Genomic DNA, 18,835 nt, shown 5'->3' with positions numbered 1-18,835 from the left:
GCACCCCGCCCCCGCCACAACCGCCCAAAGAGGATCCCCCTCGTTCTCACACACTACCCCACCAACCTCCGGATACAACGCATCATCCTCTGACACTTGTGCCATCTACAATCTGACCCCACCACCCAAGACATTTTTCCATCCCCACCCCTGTCTGCTTTCCGGAGAGACCACTCTCTCCGTGACTCCCTTGTTCGCTCCACACTGCCCTCCAACCCCACCACACCCGGCACCTTCCCCTGCAACCGCAGGAAATGCTCCACTTGCCCCCACACTTCCTCCCTCACCCCTATCCCAGGCCCCAAGATGACATTCCACATTAAGCAGAGGTTCACCTGCACATCTGCCAATGTGGTATACTGCATCCACTGTACCCGGTGTGGCTTCCTCCACATTGGGGAAACCAAGCGGAGGCTTGGGGACCGCTTTGCAGAACACCTCCGCTCAGTTCGCAACAAACTACTGCACCTCCCAGTCGCAAACCATTTCCACTCCCCCTCCCATTCTCTTGATGACATGTCCATCATGGGCCTCCTGCAGTGCCACAATGATGCCAGCCACCCAAAGGTTGCAGGAACAGCAACTCATATTCCGCCTGGGAACCCTGCAGCCTAATGGTATCAATGTGGACTTCACCAGTTTCAAAATCTCCCCTTCCCCAACCGCATCCCTAAACCAGCCCAGTTCGTCCCCTCCCCCCACTGCACCACACAACCAGCCCAGCTCTTCCCCTCCACCCACTGCATCCCAAAACCAGTCCAACCTGTCTCTGCCTCCCTAACCTGTTCTTCCTCTCACCCATCCCTTCCTCCCACCCCAAGCCGCACCCCCATCTACCTACTAACCTCATCCCACCTCCTTGACCTGTCTGTCTTCCCTGGACTGACCTATCCCTTCCCTACCTCCCCACCTATGCTCTCTCCACCTATCTTCTTTTCTCTCCATCTTGTGTCCGCCTCCCCCTCTCTCCCTATTTATTCCAGAACCCTCACCCCATCCCCCTCTCTGATGAAGGGTCCAGGCCCGAAACGTCAGCTTTTGTGCTCCTGAGATGCTGCTTTGCCTGCTGTGTTCATCCAGCCTCAGATTTTGTTATCTTGGATTCTCCAGCATCTGCAGTTCCCATTATCTCAAAATAAAGATGCACCAGTTTACAACTGAGATAAGAAGGAATTTCTTCTTTCGGAGCGCTGAGTGTCTTTGGAACTCCTGGCCAATAGATATCCATGATGGAAAAGTCCGAAAGCACGCATAGGACTGAGATAAATGCATTCTTGGCAAGTTTTGGGGGTTCAAGGGTGACGGTGAAAGGACAGCAAAGTGGGTATGCAGAGTGTGACATGAACCATTATCCTATTGGATGGAGGATCAGGTCAAAGGACCTATTTCTATTGGCCGTGTCGTCTTAAACGATGATATTTGGTAACTAGAAGGACAAGAACGATAGGTAAATGGGGACCCATCAGCAGGATGTTCCTATTCAAGCTACTGATGATCCTGAAACTGAAATATATCTCAGTTCCTTCATGGTTAAAATCATGAAACTGACTTCCGAACAGGATTGTGAATCTAGTTACACAAAATTGACTGCAGTGTTTCAAGAAGCTAGATCATCCTGACTTTCTCGAGGGCAACTAGGCCCAGTGATGTCAACATCTCGGAAATGAATTCAAAGATGATGCGTTACATTTCTAGAACGAGCCAAGGTACATTAACTTGATGTTGCAGGCAGTTTTGGTGGTCTGTCAAGACTTGAAACGATCTCTAACCCAGGCTATGCTGTTTCAAAAAATTCAAGTATACCGGTGGGTCATTGGGCTGCAGCATTGAGCTGATTCCAATCGGTTGTGGAGCCTTCTTTTACTCCAGGATTTGAAATATAATGTCCTGGCTGCTGCAGCAATGCGTTGTGTGTGTGTGTTGCATTTTAATTTGAATGGAAGAGTTTTAAAAACAAAAGCCTGCCTTCACAGGCAAATTCCAAGTTCTGAAGCATTTTCAATAATTTTCGATTTAATAACAATGGTCCAATTAGTGTTCCAAAAACAAGAGTTCTACGATTTAGTTAACAGAATTCAATTATGCGAGTAGAGAGAAGGTGGTGGGAGCTTAGTTCTTGAACAGCTGTTGCCTATGTGCTGTGGGTACTCTCAATGTCATGACAGAGCGAAATGCAGGGTTGTCACACAGGAATCCTATCTTACTTTTGCCCTTGTCCCTCTAAATGGAAGTGGTTGTGAGTTGGAAAATGCTGTTGATGGATTTTGTTGAATTCCCTTGTCTTGTGTGTAGTTCGCAAGTGCACCACCTCGTATGTGTTCAGATTAATTTCCATTTGCCACACAAATCACTCTGGCCTGCCTGTTGACATCACCCTGCAATCCTGGGCTCTCCTCATCACAAGTTACCATCTCAGCAATTTTCATATGTTTCACAAACTTAGTGATCACCCCTCGAAACATTTAAGTCTAAATCATTCTGATATAGCACAGCAGTGAGCGCTTGAACAATAATCCCTGGAGAGCCTCACTGGACACAGACTTTCAGTCACGAAACATGGATCAACCATAACCTTCTGCTTCCTGCCAACTCAGCCCATTCTGAATCCAACTTACCAAATAAAGTCAGAGTCATCGAGCTGTAGAATATGGAAACGGACCCTTTGGTCCAACTTGTCCATGTCAACCAGATATCCTAATTGATCCAGTCCCATTTTCCTGCGTTTGCTACATAGCCATCTTAACCCCCCTCATTCCCTCATTCATATCCCCTTCCAGATGCCTCACAAATGTTGTAATTTTACCAGCCTCCACCACTCCCTCTGAGAACCAAGTGTGGAGCTGGATGAACACAGCAGGCCAAGCAGCATCTTAGGAGCACAAAAGCTGACGTTTCAAGTCGAGACCCTTCATCAGAAAAGGGGAATAGGGAGAGGGTTCTGAAATAAATAGGGAGCGAGGGGGAGGCGGATCGAAGACGGTCAGAGGAGAAGATCGGTGGGGAGGAGACACGCGACTTAAAAAGGCCGGGATGGAAACTGTAGACGAGAGTATAGGTGGGGAGGTAGGGAGCAGATAAGTCAGCCCGGGGGGGACGGACAGGTCAAGAGGGCAGGATGAGTTTAGAACGTCGGAAATTGAGGCGCGTCTTGAGGTGGGAGGAGGGGATAGGTTAGAGGAAGAACAGTTTAGGAAGGCAGGGACGAACTGGGCTGGTTTTGGGATGCAGTGGGGGGAGAGGAGATTTTCAAGCTTGTGAAATCCACATTGATACCATTGAGCTGCAGGGTTCCCAAGCGGAATATGAGTTGCTGTTCTTGCAACCTTCGTTTGGCATCATTTGTGGCACTGCAGGAGGCCCATGTTCAGTTTGGTTATGACTTTTGAGGAGTGGATGGTCCCTTGGAGATTGAAATTGGAGAAAGATTTCAGGATTTTTTCATGTTCTTGTCTTTCTGTTACGCCCCTAGGAAAAAAGCAATGAAAGTGCCGTTAATTTTTTGCATGGCGAGCTGCTGCATACTAACCGGTCTCACACCGTTAACATCACCTTGCCCTTGTGGATATGGATAAAGTTCTCAAAGCTGACAGAAGATTGAAACCACTTGGATTATGTGACGATGGTACGTTTCCTTGCGTTGAAAAAAAAATGCTTGCAGCTTAATGAGCATAATATAGAGCACAGTGGCTCTGGTTAACACTGCTGTCTCAATTCCACCCTTTGGTGACTTTCTGTGTGGAGTTTGCACATTCTCCATGTGCCCGCATGGGTTTTCTCCGGGTGCTCGAGTTTCCTCCCACAGTCAAAAGATGTGCACGGTCGGTGGATTGTCCCTGCTAAATTTTCCCAAGGTGTTCAGTGATGTGTAGGTTAGGTGAGTTATAGGTGGATGGGTCTGGGTGGGATGCTGTGAGGGGCAGTGTGGACATGTTGGGCTGACGGATCTATTTCCACACAGTATGGATTCTCTGATTCATGATTCTATGATTTTACTGAGCGCAAAGGTACAATATTAACTCGTCATATTTGTCTCACCTCTTTACATATTGACAAGAAAGCTTTAATGTCAGTTTCTATGCATTTGCAACGTGTCTGCTGTCCACAACAAGGCTGACTATATCTCCTTCTCTAATGCACATCTCTTGTCCCCTGACACTGAGAGGTGACACTTGCTTTTCATTCAGTACAATCAACAAAACAATAGCCTCCATATCAGATCCAGCTGCTTCTCTTAATGCTCAGACGCTGTTCTTTTTTTCCTCCAGGTATTGACCACTCATCATTTCTAATTCCTCATCTCATCTCTCTCTCATGCTCCCTCTCTCTCTCAGTCTTTATCTCTCCTCTCCCTGTTCTCCCCCATCACTTCACTCACAGGCACAAACAGAAGTTCACAGTCACACTATGTTGCACATGCATATCCTGTCCCTCATGCACAAACACACTACACACACAAAAAAAAAGTCAGGAACACAGTCTCTCACAAACACACTCTGTCACATTCTCACTCATTCATAGTCCATACCGCCACACAGTCTTGCACACATTCTGTGGCACAATTGCATGCACTGTCGCAGGATCTTTTGCCAATGCTCTTACTCTCAAGTACACACACACTACCACAAATCTCTCCCTCACACACTTAGGCTTGCAAATTCGCTTGCTGTCAAGCTCACTCACTCTTAGAGACACTCTCACTCCCTCATGCATGCTGTTACGCTCCCTTCTTGTGCTAACTCTCTTTCACACACTCTTGAGCACAGTCACTGGCACACGCATTCTGTCATGCGCACACACGCTTTCATGCACTGTCTTTGCACTCTTGAACACAATCATACACTCACCTCTCTCTTGCACACAGTCAATTTGATTTGAGTCATCATTGTCACATGTGCCCAAGTACAGTGACAAGTTTTCTTCTGCATGCAGTATAGACAGATCATACCATACAAGGCGCATTAATGAAATGGAACATAGTGACAGCTACAGAGAAGATGCACAGAGAGCGAGATGAAAATTAGATTTAAACTTTTCAGTGTCCTATTCAGATGCCCAATAACAGCGGTGAAGAAGCTGTTCTTGAATCTTTTCACACATGTATGCAAACTTGTTGACACCTTCCCTTCAGAAAAAGGGAGAAGAGAGTGTAATTGGCGGGTGAGAAGGGCCTTTGATTATGTCAGTTTCTTTCCCGAGGCAGCAGGAAGTATAGGTGGAATCAACGAATGGAAGGCTGGTTTGCATGATGGACTATGCTGTGTTCATGACTCTGTAGTTTCTTGTGGTCTCAGGAAGAGCTGTTGCCAAACCATGCCGTGACATGCATCCAGATAGGATGCTTTCTCTGGTACATAAATGAAAGTTGACCTTGTGGACACACCGAATTACCTTAGCCTGCTGGGGAAATAGAGACATTGGTGTGCGCTTTTGCCCATTGCGACGATCTGGGTGGACCTGGAGAGATTGTTGGTGATCGACACTCTCAACTATCTCCACCTCAGCAACATCTCTCTCACTGTCTGATGCAGGCGCTCACACACTCTCACATTCTGTAGCCTATTCTGTTTGTCTGTCTGTCTCTCTGTCTCTCTCGCGCTCTCTGTCTCTCTCGCGCTCTCTGTCTCTCTCGCGCTCTCTGGCTCTCTCGCGCTCTCTGGCTCTCTCGCGCTCTCTCTTGCTCTCTCGCACTCTCTCTGTCTCCCCCCACCCCCACCCCCCCCCCCCCTCCCCGCAACCTCTCTAGCTTTGTCTCTCTCTCTCTTTCTCTCTCTCACACACACACCAACTAATTGCTCAGTCTTCCATGGTATCTGAATTGTTGGAAGAATTAACTTAGACTGAGCGTGGATTTTCTCCCAATATAGTTATGACAAAGCAGAACCAATTCTGCCTGGAAGAAGAAAGGCAGGAGCATAATAATTAGGCATTGTTTTGCGAGAGGAACCGTGCTGTGATATGCATCCAGATAGGATGCTTTCTGTGGTACATCAGTGAAAGTTGCCCTTGTGGACACACGGAATTGCCTTAGCCTCCTGGGAAGTAGAGACAACGGTGTGCTTTTTTGCCCATTGCGATGATCTGGATGGACCAGTGAACTGAACTAAGCCCATCCCCCCGACACGATCCCATTATCATCCATATGCTGATCCAAGGACTGTTGAAATGCCCCTAATGTGGCTGAGCTAACTGCATTGGCAGGCAGGGGGTTCCACCTCCTTACCACTCTGAGTAAAGAACCTGCCTCTGACATCTATCTCAAATCTATTACCCCTCACTGTTTAGCTGTGCCCCCTCATACAAGCTGATGTCATCATCCTCGGAAAAAGACCCTCACTGTCCACCCGATCTCATCCACTTATCATCTTGTATGTCTCTATTAAATCCCCTCTGAACCACCTTCTCTCCAATGAGTACAGACCCAAGTCCCTCAGCCTTTCTTCAGAAGACCTTCGCTCCAGACCAGGCAACATCTCCTCTGCACCTTTTCCAATGCTTCCACATCCTTCCTGTAATGGGGCGACCAGAACTGTACGCAATATTCCAAATGAGACCGCACCAGCTTTTTGGACAGTTGCAGCATGATTGAGAGGGATCTCAATCCCTCTGCCAATAAAACCTAAAAGACCGTAAGCCTTCTTCACAGCACTATCAACCTGGATGGCAATTTTCAGGGATTGACGTAGATGGACACCCTCTTCACAGCAACACTACCAAGAATCTTTCCATTGACCCAATATTCTGCCGCCTTATTATTCATCCCAAAGTGAATCACCTCACATTTATCCGCATTGAACTCCATCTGCCACCTTTCCGCCCAATTCTGCAGTTCATCCAAAATCTACCTGTAACCTGCAACATTCTTCCACATTGTCCACCACTCCACTGACTTTAGTGTCAGCTGCAAACTTACTAACCCATCTACCAATGCCTCCGTCCAAGTCATGTATGAAAATGACAAACAGCAGTGGTCCCAAAATAGATCCTTGAGACACATCACGAGTAACCAGACTCCAGGCTGAATATTTTCTATCAAGCACCACTGGTTGCCTTCTTAGCCAAAGCCAGTTTCTAATCCAACCTGCTAAAGCTCCCTCAATCCCATGTCTCCATGTTTTCTCCAATAGCCTACCATGTGGAACCTTATCGAAGGCTTGACTGAAGTCCACGTACACCACGTCAACTGCCTGACCCTCATCCACATGCTTGGTCACCTTCCAAAATTACTCAATGAGGCTTGTGAGACACGACCTACCCTTGACAAATCCATGTTGACTATCTCCCATCAAATTGGTGCTTGCTCGATGATTATAAATCCTATCTCTTATAATCCTTTCCAAAACATTTCCTACAACAGATGTAAGGCTCACTGGGTTTGTAATTACCTGGGTCATCTCTACTGCCCTTCTTGAACAAGGGCACAACATTTGCAACCCTCTAGCCTTCTGGTCCTAAACCTGTAGACAATGAGGATTCAAAGATCAAGGCCAAAGGCTCCGCCACCTCCTCCGTAGCCTCCCAGAGAATCTGAAAGTTTCGAAGGATGATGCGTTGTATCCGGAGGTTGGTGGGGTGGTACGTCAGGACGAGGGAGACTTTGTTTTGGTTGTTGTTGCAGGGTGGGGTGAGAGGGATTTGTTGCAGGAAATGCTGGAGACACGGTCGAGGGCGTTATCAACCACCGAGCGGGGCAAGTTGTGGTCTTTGAAAAATGAGGACATCTGAGATATACGGGAATAGCATACCTCATCCTGGGAGCGCAGATGCAGAGGCAAAGGAATGGGGAATAGGGGATGAAGTGTTGCGGGAATATGGTGGGAGGAGGTGTAATCTTGGTAGCTGTGGGAATTGGTGGAGTTGAAATGGATATTTGTTTCTCAGTGGTTGGAAATAGAGAGGTCCAGGAGGGAGAGAGAGGTATCAGAGATTGTCCAGGTGAACTTCAAGTTCGGGAGGAAGGTGTTGGTGAAGTGGATGAACTGTTCGAGCCCCTTGTGGGAACACGAGCGGTGCCGATACAGTCATCAATGTAACGGAGGAAGAGGTGGGGTTGAGGGCCAGTGTAGGTACGGAAGAGGGAGCGTTCCATGTAACCTCCAAAGAGGCAGGCATAGCTTGGGCCCATGTGGCTACCCTGGCCACCCTCTTTGTCTGTTGGAAGTGGGAGGAATTGAAAGAGAAACTGTTGAGGGTTGTTCAAGGAGCGGAACTTCCCCCTCCTCAGTGGTCAAAAACGCCCTCGACCGTGTCACCCGCATTTCCCACACCTCATCCCTCACACTCGCTCCCCATAATAACTACCAAAACAGTGTCCTCCTCGCCCTCACGTACCACCCCACCAACCTCCGGATTCAATGCCTCGTCCTCCGACCCTTCTGCCATCTGCAATCCGACCCACCACCAAAGACGTTTTTCCCACCACCCTCAGGTGACTCCCTGATACGCTGCACACTCCCCTCGGCTGCATCCAAAACCAGCCCACCTATCCCATCCTGCAACCTCAAACCCCACCCCCATTTCCTACCTCCTAACCTCCTAACCTCTTCCCGCCCCCGAGACCTGTTCGTCCTCCCCGGACTGACCTATCCCCTCCCTACCTCCCCACCTACACTCACCTCGACTGGCTCCATCCCCACCTCTTTAACTTGTCTGTCTCCTCTCCACCTAACTTCTCCTCTATCCATCTTTGATCCGCCTCCCCCTCTCTCGCTATTTATTTCAGAACTCTCTCCCCCTCCCCCTTTTCTGATGAAAGGTCTCGGCCCAACATGTCAGCTTTGGTGCTCCTAAGATGCTGCTTGGCCTGTTGTGTTCATCCAGCTGCGCACTTTGGTATCTCTACATCTCTTAACAACCTCATTAAGTGAGTTCCAGAGAGAACTGTGCAGGGTAGACTTTGGGTTTATCATTCTAACTTGCCAGTCCTGAAAGATGAAAGTTGGTTTGTGTTGGATGTTTGTCTCATAGCTACGAAAGATACACTGAAAGGATTTTTCAAATCTTTTGTTGAGAATTGTACCCATTTCATCACTAATCCTTTTCGTTTTTTAAAGCTTCCTTGGTAGTGACAAATTTCAAATATCTGCGGAATTTTATTTGGCTTTGAATTGGTTCTCTGTGATTCTCTGTTAATGACTCGACGACCTGCTAGCTGATTACAGAATTTATCATTGATGTGCTTCAGTCTTATAATATATATCCCAATTTCAGGAGAAAGTCCAGAGAGACCTTTTAAAGGAAAGGGGTTTAGAAAGAAAACCTATCGATCAAAATCATGAATAGTTGATAAATTATTTGCATTCCATATTTCCAGAACCTGCCCCGGAAGAGAGAGCCCAGAGAATTGCCAAAGCTGTCCGCAAACAGTCAACAGAAGTGAAGGAAAATTGGGAGCAATTGAAAACCCGTGCGAGCAACTGGCAGAAACAGGTGGAAAAGGCGTTGGAGAAACTTCAAGAACTGCAGAAAGCTCTGGATGATCTTGAGGCACATGTGATAACAGCTGAGGGGGTCCACACTGATTGGCAACCTGTGGGTGACCTGCTTATTGACTCATTGCAGGATCACATTGATAAAACCACAGTAAGTGCAATTACATTACACTTCACTTATGAACAGATGTAACCACAATGTTGTATCGAGATGATCAGTAATATGAGTACTTCAGTAATATTGATTGAATGGTTGTTAACTTAATTTGCAAATTAAAACTTAGTTGAGCATGCCTTCTGATGATATCACAACATGAATATCAGTATAATTGAGGATTCTGTTAGTCAGTGACATCAGCTGAGTTATCTGCTTGTTGCCATGTTATCAGGGTTAAAGGTAAAGTCTTAGCACGCCATTTGGCGACTCCTTAGAGAGAGACAACTGGTTATGATTTAACCTGAAGATCACCATGCCGCAGTCAAGTAGAGCGGTTGAGGCGAAGTCCCTTTGTGGTAAGCTCACTGGTATGGCAATTGAGCCCTCTCTGCAGGGCATCAGTCTGCATCAAAAACCAACCGTTCAGCCAACTGAATTTGAATAGAGTTTAGGATTGGAGAGCAATCCATGCAATTTTTTTTTAATGAATGTCTCTCACTGGCAAACTTTTTAAAAGCCAGCTCAGCCATACAGGCGAGATCAGTTCCTGATCTCAGCTGAATTTTTTGACCTGGGGTGGCTCAGCATTAGGAGTTCAGTGATTGGAATGAATTCTCATTAAGTTAGCGAGAGGGATACTGCACGTGAATGGATCGATGTTTTGAGCAGAGGATGAGATATGAGCAACAGTTTAATTGATGTGGAAGACCAGCCACAATCATCATCGACGGTGGAGCAGGCTTGAGCGTCCATGCAACATTGTGCTGCCGCTATTTGACTTGTTCTGTGGAAAGGAAGGAAAATGGTCAAAGTGTCAAAAATGATGAAGACCACATCATTCTACAACCTCAAAATTTGATTGTGTTCAGCATATTATCACTCCTGGTACCTCTAAATCCTGGCCTATCATCTCAGCAGCTCGACTCTGCCCATAAGCTGGTGACTTGTGACATTTTTGAGGGATCTTCCCAAGTCTGAAAATCATTTTTGTTTTGGTAGAATCAGAGTTGGCCAGTGCGGAAGGAGGTCGTTTGGCATATCATAGCTCTTTGAAGTAACTCCCCAATTCGTCCCCCTCTGCTTGGCAATGACTTCGACCACTTATAAAATCTCTTTAATGGAGGGAAACTTTGAAGGCGTCTGAAAGGAGTATTCACGATCCCAGAATACAACTGAGCCTTATTAAGTTCTTAGTTCTGACGATCAAGAGCTTGATGAAAGAGGATTGTTTGAAAAACTGCCTTAAAAGAGGAAACGTACAGAGGCTAAGAGGTGTCGGAAGTTAGCGAGTTTTGAGAAGATTTGTTGCTCGGGTTGAGGTTCTGGATGTGAGTTTGCTCGCTGAAGGTGTAGGAAGTCTCTTCTTGGGTTTGAAGCCGACACAATTAAATGTTTGGCAACGAGTAGTGGGCCGTTTGAAATCAAGAGTGGGCAAGAGGACATAATTAGACGAGTGCAGATATCCTGAAGTATGGTTGGACTGGTGGAGATTACCAAAATAGCCATAGGCATAGCCAAGGAACGATTTGGAAACAAAAATGAGAATTTAATAAAATTACCGTTAATAGTATCAGTCAGGTAGAAAGTACAGAGAAGAGGATTTGGTTCAAGGTGAGACTCGGGCAGTGGAGTTTTAGACGACGTCAAGTTTTCAATGGGCAAATGTGGGACTCCAACAGGGAATGCATTGGAATTGTCAGGTCCAGAAGTGAAGTCGTTCCAGATGAAGGTTTCACTGCGAATGAGCCAAGACAAGAGACAGGTAGGCAGGATTGAAAAGATGTAAAGAGACAGCTTTAGGGATTGCATGAATGTGTTGTCGGACGTTCATCATGGGATAAACAAGATGCCAAGGTTGTGCTGAGACAAGCGTAATATTACATTGTTGCCAAGGCGGAGTAATGCAATCAGTAGGTAGTGAATAGAGATTGGTGTGGGGACCACAAAGTGGTCTTCCCAGTTTTAAATTGTTATCTCCACATAGTTGCGCAACTTTATGTTCTGTTCAAAAGGCATTACTGACAAGGAAACAGAAGTTAGCCATTTGTTTACTTGTCAATATATCTTGATTTTTCCATCATGTTCCCCAATTATTAACACATGTGCACTGTACGAACTGAACTGTTCAAACCTTAAAAGGAAATGTTAAATTTGTGGAATATAAAGTTAAATTTATTTCATTGAAAATTTAAATAAATTACATGAAGGTTTGACCAAGACTGCAAGAAATGAGATGGAACACCAGATGAATAAAACAAGCAGTAGTAAGGTGGTATTAGCTGGATGTTCCTGAAGAAAGAGAACACAGCCAATCTTTCTTCCATAAGGGGGATTAATTGTGTGGTGTCAGACACAGTCGATTCAATCATTCCTTCTGTTTTTACTGCCTGACTGTACTATGGTTGTAATATTTCCTTTTTTAAATGCTCAAGGTTAGACATACTTCACTTGACATTCTCATTTTATAAATTTTAAGAAGTTGACTTATTGTCAAGTCACGGTAGTATTGAAGACACATTCGATAACTGTTTGAAGTCAGAAGTCACATGACACCAGCTTGTCGTCCAACAGGTTCATTTGAAATCACACAAGCTTTTGGAGTGCAGCCCCTTCATCAGGTGCAGTTAGTGAGGTGACCACAGAGAGACACAACTTATCAGCACAGAGATCAAAAGATCATAGAATTGGCGTGAGTGCAGTCTCAGATAATAACTCTATACAGGTGACCAAGAGTGTTAGAGGCAAGTAAAGCGTTTATAAAGTCCATGTCAGTGCTGTGTTGTCATGATAATCAGGCAGCGCAACAGGAATGTACAAAAGGTGACATCTCAGGTCAGACTCTGACTTGTAGTTTAGAGGCTTGTGTTCAGAATCTGTCTTAGAGTTTTAACCTTTATTTCAAAAGCAAGAATTTATGAGATACCACACTGAGTGTAACTACAAATTGTGTGTTTCTTCAACAAAATATATGCAAATAAACAAACATCCTGGATGAAGACTTATTATCTGACACTCCACTCACACCAGTTGTATGATGTTTTGATCTGTCTGCTTATCAATTGTGTTTCTGTGTGTTTTCCTCCCTGACCGCACCTGATGAAGGGACTGCACTCCGAAAGCTTGTGTGATTTCAAATAAACCTGTCAGATTATAACCTGATGTCATGTGAGCTCTGACTTTATCCATCCTAGTCCAACACCAGCACCTCCACATTATAACTGTTTGGAACCAAGTCAGCGCAACAGGTATATGTCGAACATTTGACTTCGGAAGAATGCCGAGTGCTGAAAAATTCATCAATAACAAAGGATTTCTTCATTGTGCCATCTATCGTAACATGCTGCGTCTCACAGTCATAATGAAAGGATGGCCACTTCAATTTAGCAGGGCCAAGAACAGTTATGGACATTTTTAGCATGGGAGGAGGCCATTCAACCTATTTTATCTGTCCCAGCTCTCTCCCAGCACAAGAAAATTAATCCTTCTCTCGAACTCATTCCACATATTTCACAGAATTGAAATATATAGGTACATACTTCGGAGATTTTAACATCAAGTGAGCAGTTCTCGCACTTCACCTTGTCACGAAAAATGGAAAACGTGACTTACAAAGAGTGGGTCTTTATTTTGTTCTGTTTTGATGATGAAGCAGATGCAAGTCAAAGTGCTGGAACTGGCCTCTTGAACTTACCAACTGTTCAACGTGTATAAAATGAATTCTGTGCGCATCTACTAAAAGCGGTTTTATGGAAGGAAAAGGTACCAAAGAAGATTTGGTGTATTGTGCTTGATGCTATTATACGCCAACCTGTGAAAACAGAACTCTACGACTGTGAGTGTTGAGTTCTGAGAGGGGGCCATCTTGTTTGAATTTACATTGCTAAGCCTAGGCCTATTTTCCCAACAGCAAAATTGGTAATCCAGCAAGAAATGGATATTTCTCACATTTGTTGGCTGTAAGTGTCTGTTTAAAGTTTCCTTATATACAGGTGCTTAACCTGCTTTTACAGTTGGAACATTTGTTGTGCCAATGAAAATTTTTTGAATGGTTTCACCTCCAGTTTTCCTCTTTATACATATTTGGTATTTTTTCAGGGTAAGGACTATCTGCAAAATCTGAGATTGGGTTTTGAAAGACAGCAGCCTTTGTTTTGGAGAGATAATGGGAACTGCAGATGCTGGAGAATGCGAGATAACACCGTGTGGAACTGGATGAAGACAGCAGGCCAAGCAGCATCTTAGGAGCACAAAAGCTGATGTTTCGGTCCGAGAACCTTCTTCAGAAAATGGGAGGGGGTGCGGGTTCTGGAATAAATAGGGAGAGAGGGGGAGGCGGATGGAAGATGGATGGAGGAGAAGATAGGTGGAGAGGAGAGTATGGGTAGGGAGGCAGGGAGGGGATAGGTCAGTCTGGGGAGGCCGGACAGGTCAAGGGAGCGGGATGAAGGGAAATAGGGGTGCGGCATGAGGTGGGAGGGGGGATGGGTGAGAGGAAGAATAGGTTAGGGAGGCGGGGACGAGCTGGGCTGGTTTTGGGATGCAGTGGGAGGACAGGAGATTTGGAAGCTTGTGAAATCCACACTGATAGCATTGGGCTGCAGGGTTCCCAAGCAGAATATGAGTTGCTGTTCCTGCAACCTTGGGGTGGCGTCATTATGGCACTGCAGGAGGCCCAGGTTGGACGTGTCCTCTCAGGAATGGGAGGGGGAGTTGAAATGGTTGTGACTGGGAGGTGCAGTTGTTTATTGCAAACTGAGCGTAGGTGTTCTGAAAAGCGGTCCCCAAGCCTCTGCATCGTTTCCCCAATGTAGAGGAAGCCACAACGGGGACAGCGGATGTTTTGGATATTTCTTAAGCATTGATTTTCATTCAGAGTTGGTTGGATTTTGCTGAAGCAATAGACATAACTCACGATGACGTAGACAATGTCAGAGTTAATGTTTCGCGTCCTGTGACCCTTCCTCAGATCTCACTCTTCACTGATGCTGCCAGACCTGCTGAGGTTTTCCAGCAACTTCTGCTTTTGTTGCTGATTTACAGTGCCCACAGTTCTTTTGTTTTTTACAACACAGACAAAACTTGATCTCTGCAGGAAGCATGATGCTGCATTCTCCAACTTCCCTGGCCTTTTGTAATATAATATTGTCTTTTTAGGACAGAAGTGGCTTTTTTTTGTTTGTTTTAACTTCTGCACATGCTTTCCATGCAGGTTAAAAGTCTACACCTTTGCAGTTCACTGCAGTGCTGCATAATGAAGACTTGGAACAATTTTTTTTATAAAGTAGAAAATCAGTATGGTTTGTTTTCCAAAATGTGATGTGTAAGTGCAACACTTAACAGTGTGTTCATCAAACTATTGTTTCCTTTGATCTTTGTGTTGCAGAAATTTCTAGAATCATTTCATATATATTTTTCTTGATATATTTTAGCAGCTTTCCTGGAGCAAGTCTGTTTTCCTTCGGATGAGACGACTTTCAGACATACTCCCTTTATCATGAGATATAATTGGGGTAAAATGAGGAGGATTTTTATTCACTGAGACACACATGACTATATGTTTAAAGCATTGGAAAATACATTCTGTTAGGACTGTCATGTTATCTGGTGTTTGTACCATGCTTTCCGATTAAATGCAAGTGATTAAGGATGCTAATGATGCCACATGTTATTACAAGAGAAAATGAACATCCAAGTAAGGATTTTATGCCACATTTATACATAGCATGGACCACGCAGCATGGATGCAGTGACCGAGTGAAATGGGATGCAGTGACCGAGTGAAGTGGGATGCAGTGACCGAGTGAAGTGGGATGCCGTGACCGAGTGAAGTGGGATGCCGTGACCGAGGGAACTGGGATGCCGTGACCGAGGGAACTGGGATACAGTGCCTCAGTGAGATGCTCACAGCGAATTGCCCCCTCCATCCTAACCCTCTCGCAGCGAATTGTCCCCTCCGTTCTGACCCGCTCGCAGCGACCTGCCCCTGCAGTCCTGACCCGCTCACACTGACTCGCCCCTGCAGTCCTGAACAGCTCACAGCGACTTCTCTCTGCAGTACTGACCCGCTCACAGCGTCTTCTCTCTGCAGTCCTTACCCGCTCACAGCGACTTGCCACCTCAGTCTTGACCCGCTCACAGCGACCTCCCCCCTCTGTTCTGACCCCCTCACAGCGACCTACCCCTCCGTGCTGACCTGCTCACAGTGCGTTGCCCCTGCAGTCCTGACCCCCCTCACTCCTGACCCGCTCTGCATTGAGGAAACCAAGCGGAGGCTTGGGGACCGCTTTGCAGAACACCTCCGCTCGGTTCGCAACAAACAACTGCACCTCCCAGTCGCGAACCATTTTAACTTCCCCTCCCATTCCTTAGACGACATGTCCATCATGGGCCTCCTGCAGTGCCACAAGAATGCCACCCGAAGGTTGCAAGGACAGCAACTCCTCATCCGCTTGGGAACCCTGCAACCCAATGGTATCAATGTGGACTTCACAAGCTTCAAAATCTCCCCCTCCCCAACTGCATCCCAAAACCAGCCCAGTTCTTCCCCTCCCGCTACTGCATCACAAAACCAGCCCAGCCTGTCTCCGCCTCCCTAACCTGTTGTTCCTCTCACCCATCCCTTCCTTCCACCTCAAGCCACACCTCCATTTCCTACCTACCACCTCATCCTGCCTCCTTGACTTGTCCGTCTTCCCTGGACTGACCTATCCCCTCCCTCCCTCCTCACCTGTACTCTCCTCTCTACCTATCTTGTTTTCTCTCCATCTTCGGTCCGCATCCCCCCCTCTCCCTATTTGTTCCACTTCCCTCTCCCATCCCCCTCTCTGATGAAGGGTCTAGGCCTGAAATGTCAGCTTTTGTGCTCCTGAGATGCTGCTTGGCCTGCTGTGTTCATCCAGCTCCACACTTTGTTATTTTGGATTCTCCAGCATCTGCCATTATCAGTGGCCTTTCCTCTTTGTCAAAGTTTGTGCAAAAGCAACACGATATGGGGCGGCACGGTGGCTCAGTGGTTAGCACTGCAGCTTCACAGCACTGGGGACTCAGGTTCAATTCCAGCTCAGGCAACTGTTTGTGTGGAATTTGCACCTTGTCCCTTTGTCCGCGTGGGTTTCCTCCAGGTGCTCCGGTCTCCTCCCAGTCCAAAGAGGTGCACGCTAGGTGGATTGGCCATGCTAAATTGCCCATAGTGTTCAGGGGCGTGGGTCTGGGTGGGATGCTCCAAGGTTTGGTGTGCACTTGTTGGGCCAAAGGGCCTGTTTCCACACTGTAGGGAATCTAAACAATCCTGTTCCCACATCTCCATGTTATAACCCTGCTGATCACTGCACACAGAGATGTTTGATAACAAAAGGATAACAATAATATTCAAACCCAGTGCTGGAAATGTATTTTAAATACACTGAGGCCAGTGTCGATCTCCAATTCAACTTTTATTTACAAATGAACTGTCTTCAACTTTAGCACTGCCTCATTCAGAGATGGTTGCCAGGGTGTCAGCATCTCTGACCCTCACACGACTTATCTGTCAGCTAGGGCTCCCTGATTTGGGCTGTGAATATGGACCAATCAGGCAACTCATATTCTGTGAGGTTCAACTGGCCGACCTGGTCACAAACCAGTGTGATGTGTTCATCGAAAATCAAACATGTACTAGAAAGGTACCATTACATACCAGTGCAAAGGAAGGCATGAGGCTAAACTGGGGAGGGAAGGGAACTGCTTGTTGGGGGTGGCCCAGAGAGTGCAAGAAAATCGAATGGGAAGAAGACCATTTGAGACTGAGGGAGAGAGATGTAATTGCCTGAATGAGGCATTCCATTTGCGAAATGGATTTTTGTGTGTACACCATGTTCAGTTTCCCCGATCTTAATCTGTACTCCTCTTTCAATCATTAGTATCTGAAATTTCTGTATCATTTCCAAATGCTCTGTCTCTAATGTTATGCTGTTGAAATTGGTTGAACTGCAGAGATATCATTTATTTGCACAAATGTGTTCAGTGAAATGAGTTGCATGCTATATATGTATTATTCTTCCTGATTCTATTGTACACATACAAATTAAAGTTAGTTCCACTTTTGAACAACAAACTGCTTTCAGATGTATGATGTATCTCATTTGCCTGCCACTTACTCTTGTTGATGAGTTGTGTTTCTGTTTTGTGAAGAAATATCAATGAGCTGGAGCACTAATGGCAATGCCCAATGTGGTGATCTTCCAGCATTGCAGCTGGAAGGTGGGGCGGGGAGGGGGAGGGGTTTCACAAGAACGATTACAGAGGGAAATGGAGAGACAGGTGATGTATGTGGCAGCACCGAGACAGTGAGGAGAATGAAATGCAGCCTGAAGGGGAATCTGGCTGTATTCTCCAAGGCACGGGCTGAATGGAAGAGGACAGAAAGGATTCACTCAGAGGAAGAGTAGATGAGACTGGACTGATTATGAAACAGGCAATAATCATTGGCAAGTTACTGATCGGAGGGTGAATCAATCGGGCTCACTTTAAGACTGTTTACAGTTACCATATAGTTCCTGGGAGATGTGTAGATCAGGCCAGGCTCAGACAGAAACGCTTCCCGGAGTAATTAACAGGTCGACCCCACTGGGAAAGAGTGAGGGGTTGGCCGTCCTGCTACCACTGATGCACTAAAAGCTTGGGGCACAACTGGGACGATGGGGCTGCTGCTGCCGAGGCACAGTCGGGAAGGACCACTGAGATTTTCCTGCTGAAGGTAAATGGGGGTCCATTCAGTTATCGGACCCTCCCCGTGTCTCACATGTATGAAAATATTTTTGTTGTATGTCTAAGAGAGGTCTTTGGTTTGCTGGGTGGAGCCAAAGTCCAATGCTTTATTTGTTTATTTGATATGCAGCTGGACAGAACGCAACTGCAGTTGTGACATTGTACATATACAAAGAGATTTCTTGTGAAAAAGGTGTATTTTTCAAATCAGAAATGTGACTGGGAGGAGTGTGGATGAGCCCAGGCTCACTGTGGGTCTGGTTACGGTCACCACATTGTCACTAAGATGTGTGTATATGAGGCATGGCTGGCTGTGAGACTGTGAAAAATCACTAATTAATAAGAGTTTATTTCTTCAATTATTTGTTGGATGTGTGTGTCACTGACTGGTCCAGCATTTATTGCCCATCCCGAATTGCCCTGGAGATGTTGGTGGTGAGCTGCCTTCTCGAACCGCTGTCGTTCTCCTGCTGTGGGTTGCCCCCACAGTGCCATGAGGGAGGGA

General features: G+C 46.2%; 1 protein-coding gene across 3 annotated transcripts in view; it reads left to right on the top strand.

Annotated features, from left to right (window-relative positions):
* Positions 1-17,629, top strand: part of LOC132210521 (utrophin-like) — a 30,782-nt gene extending 13,153 nt beyond the window's left edge. For 2 of the 3 annotated variants that reach the window (XR_009446643.1, XM_059650931.1), the window contains exons 3-5: positions 3,470-3,622; positions 9,311-9,579; positions 13,681-17,629. Coding sequence is in view for 1 of the 3 variants with exons in the window: in XM_059650931.1 (XP_059506914.1) it covers positions 3,565-3,622; positions 9,311-9,579; positions 13,681-13,827 (474 nt within the window). In the remaining 2 variants the exon portion in view is untranslated. The remainder of the gene's footprint in view (positions 1-3,469; positions 3,623-9,310; positions 9,580-13,680) is intronic. The other variant, XR_009446644.1, reaches the window with a different exon arrangement.
* The last annotated feature ends 1,206 nt before the right edge of the window (positions 17,630-18,835 follow it).

Source organism: Stegostoma tigrinum, chromosome 14, assembly GCF_030684315.1.
Source record: "Stegostoma tigrinum isolate sSteTig4 chromosome 14, sSteTig4.hap1, whole genome shotgun sequence".
Lineage (NCBI taxonomy): Eukaryota > Metazoa > Chordata > Chondrichthyes > Orectolobiformes > Stegostomatidae > Stegostoma > Stegostoma tigrinum.
This window is presented reverse-complemented; position numbering and strand designations above follow the sequence as displayed.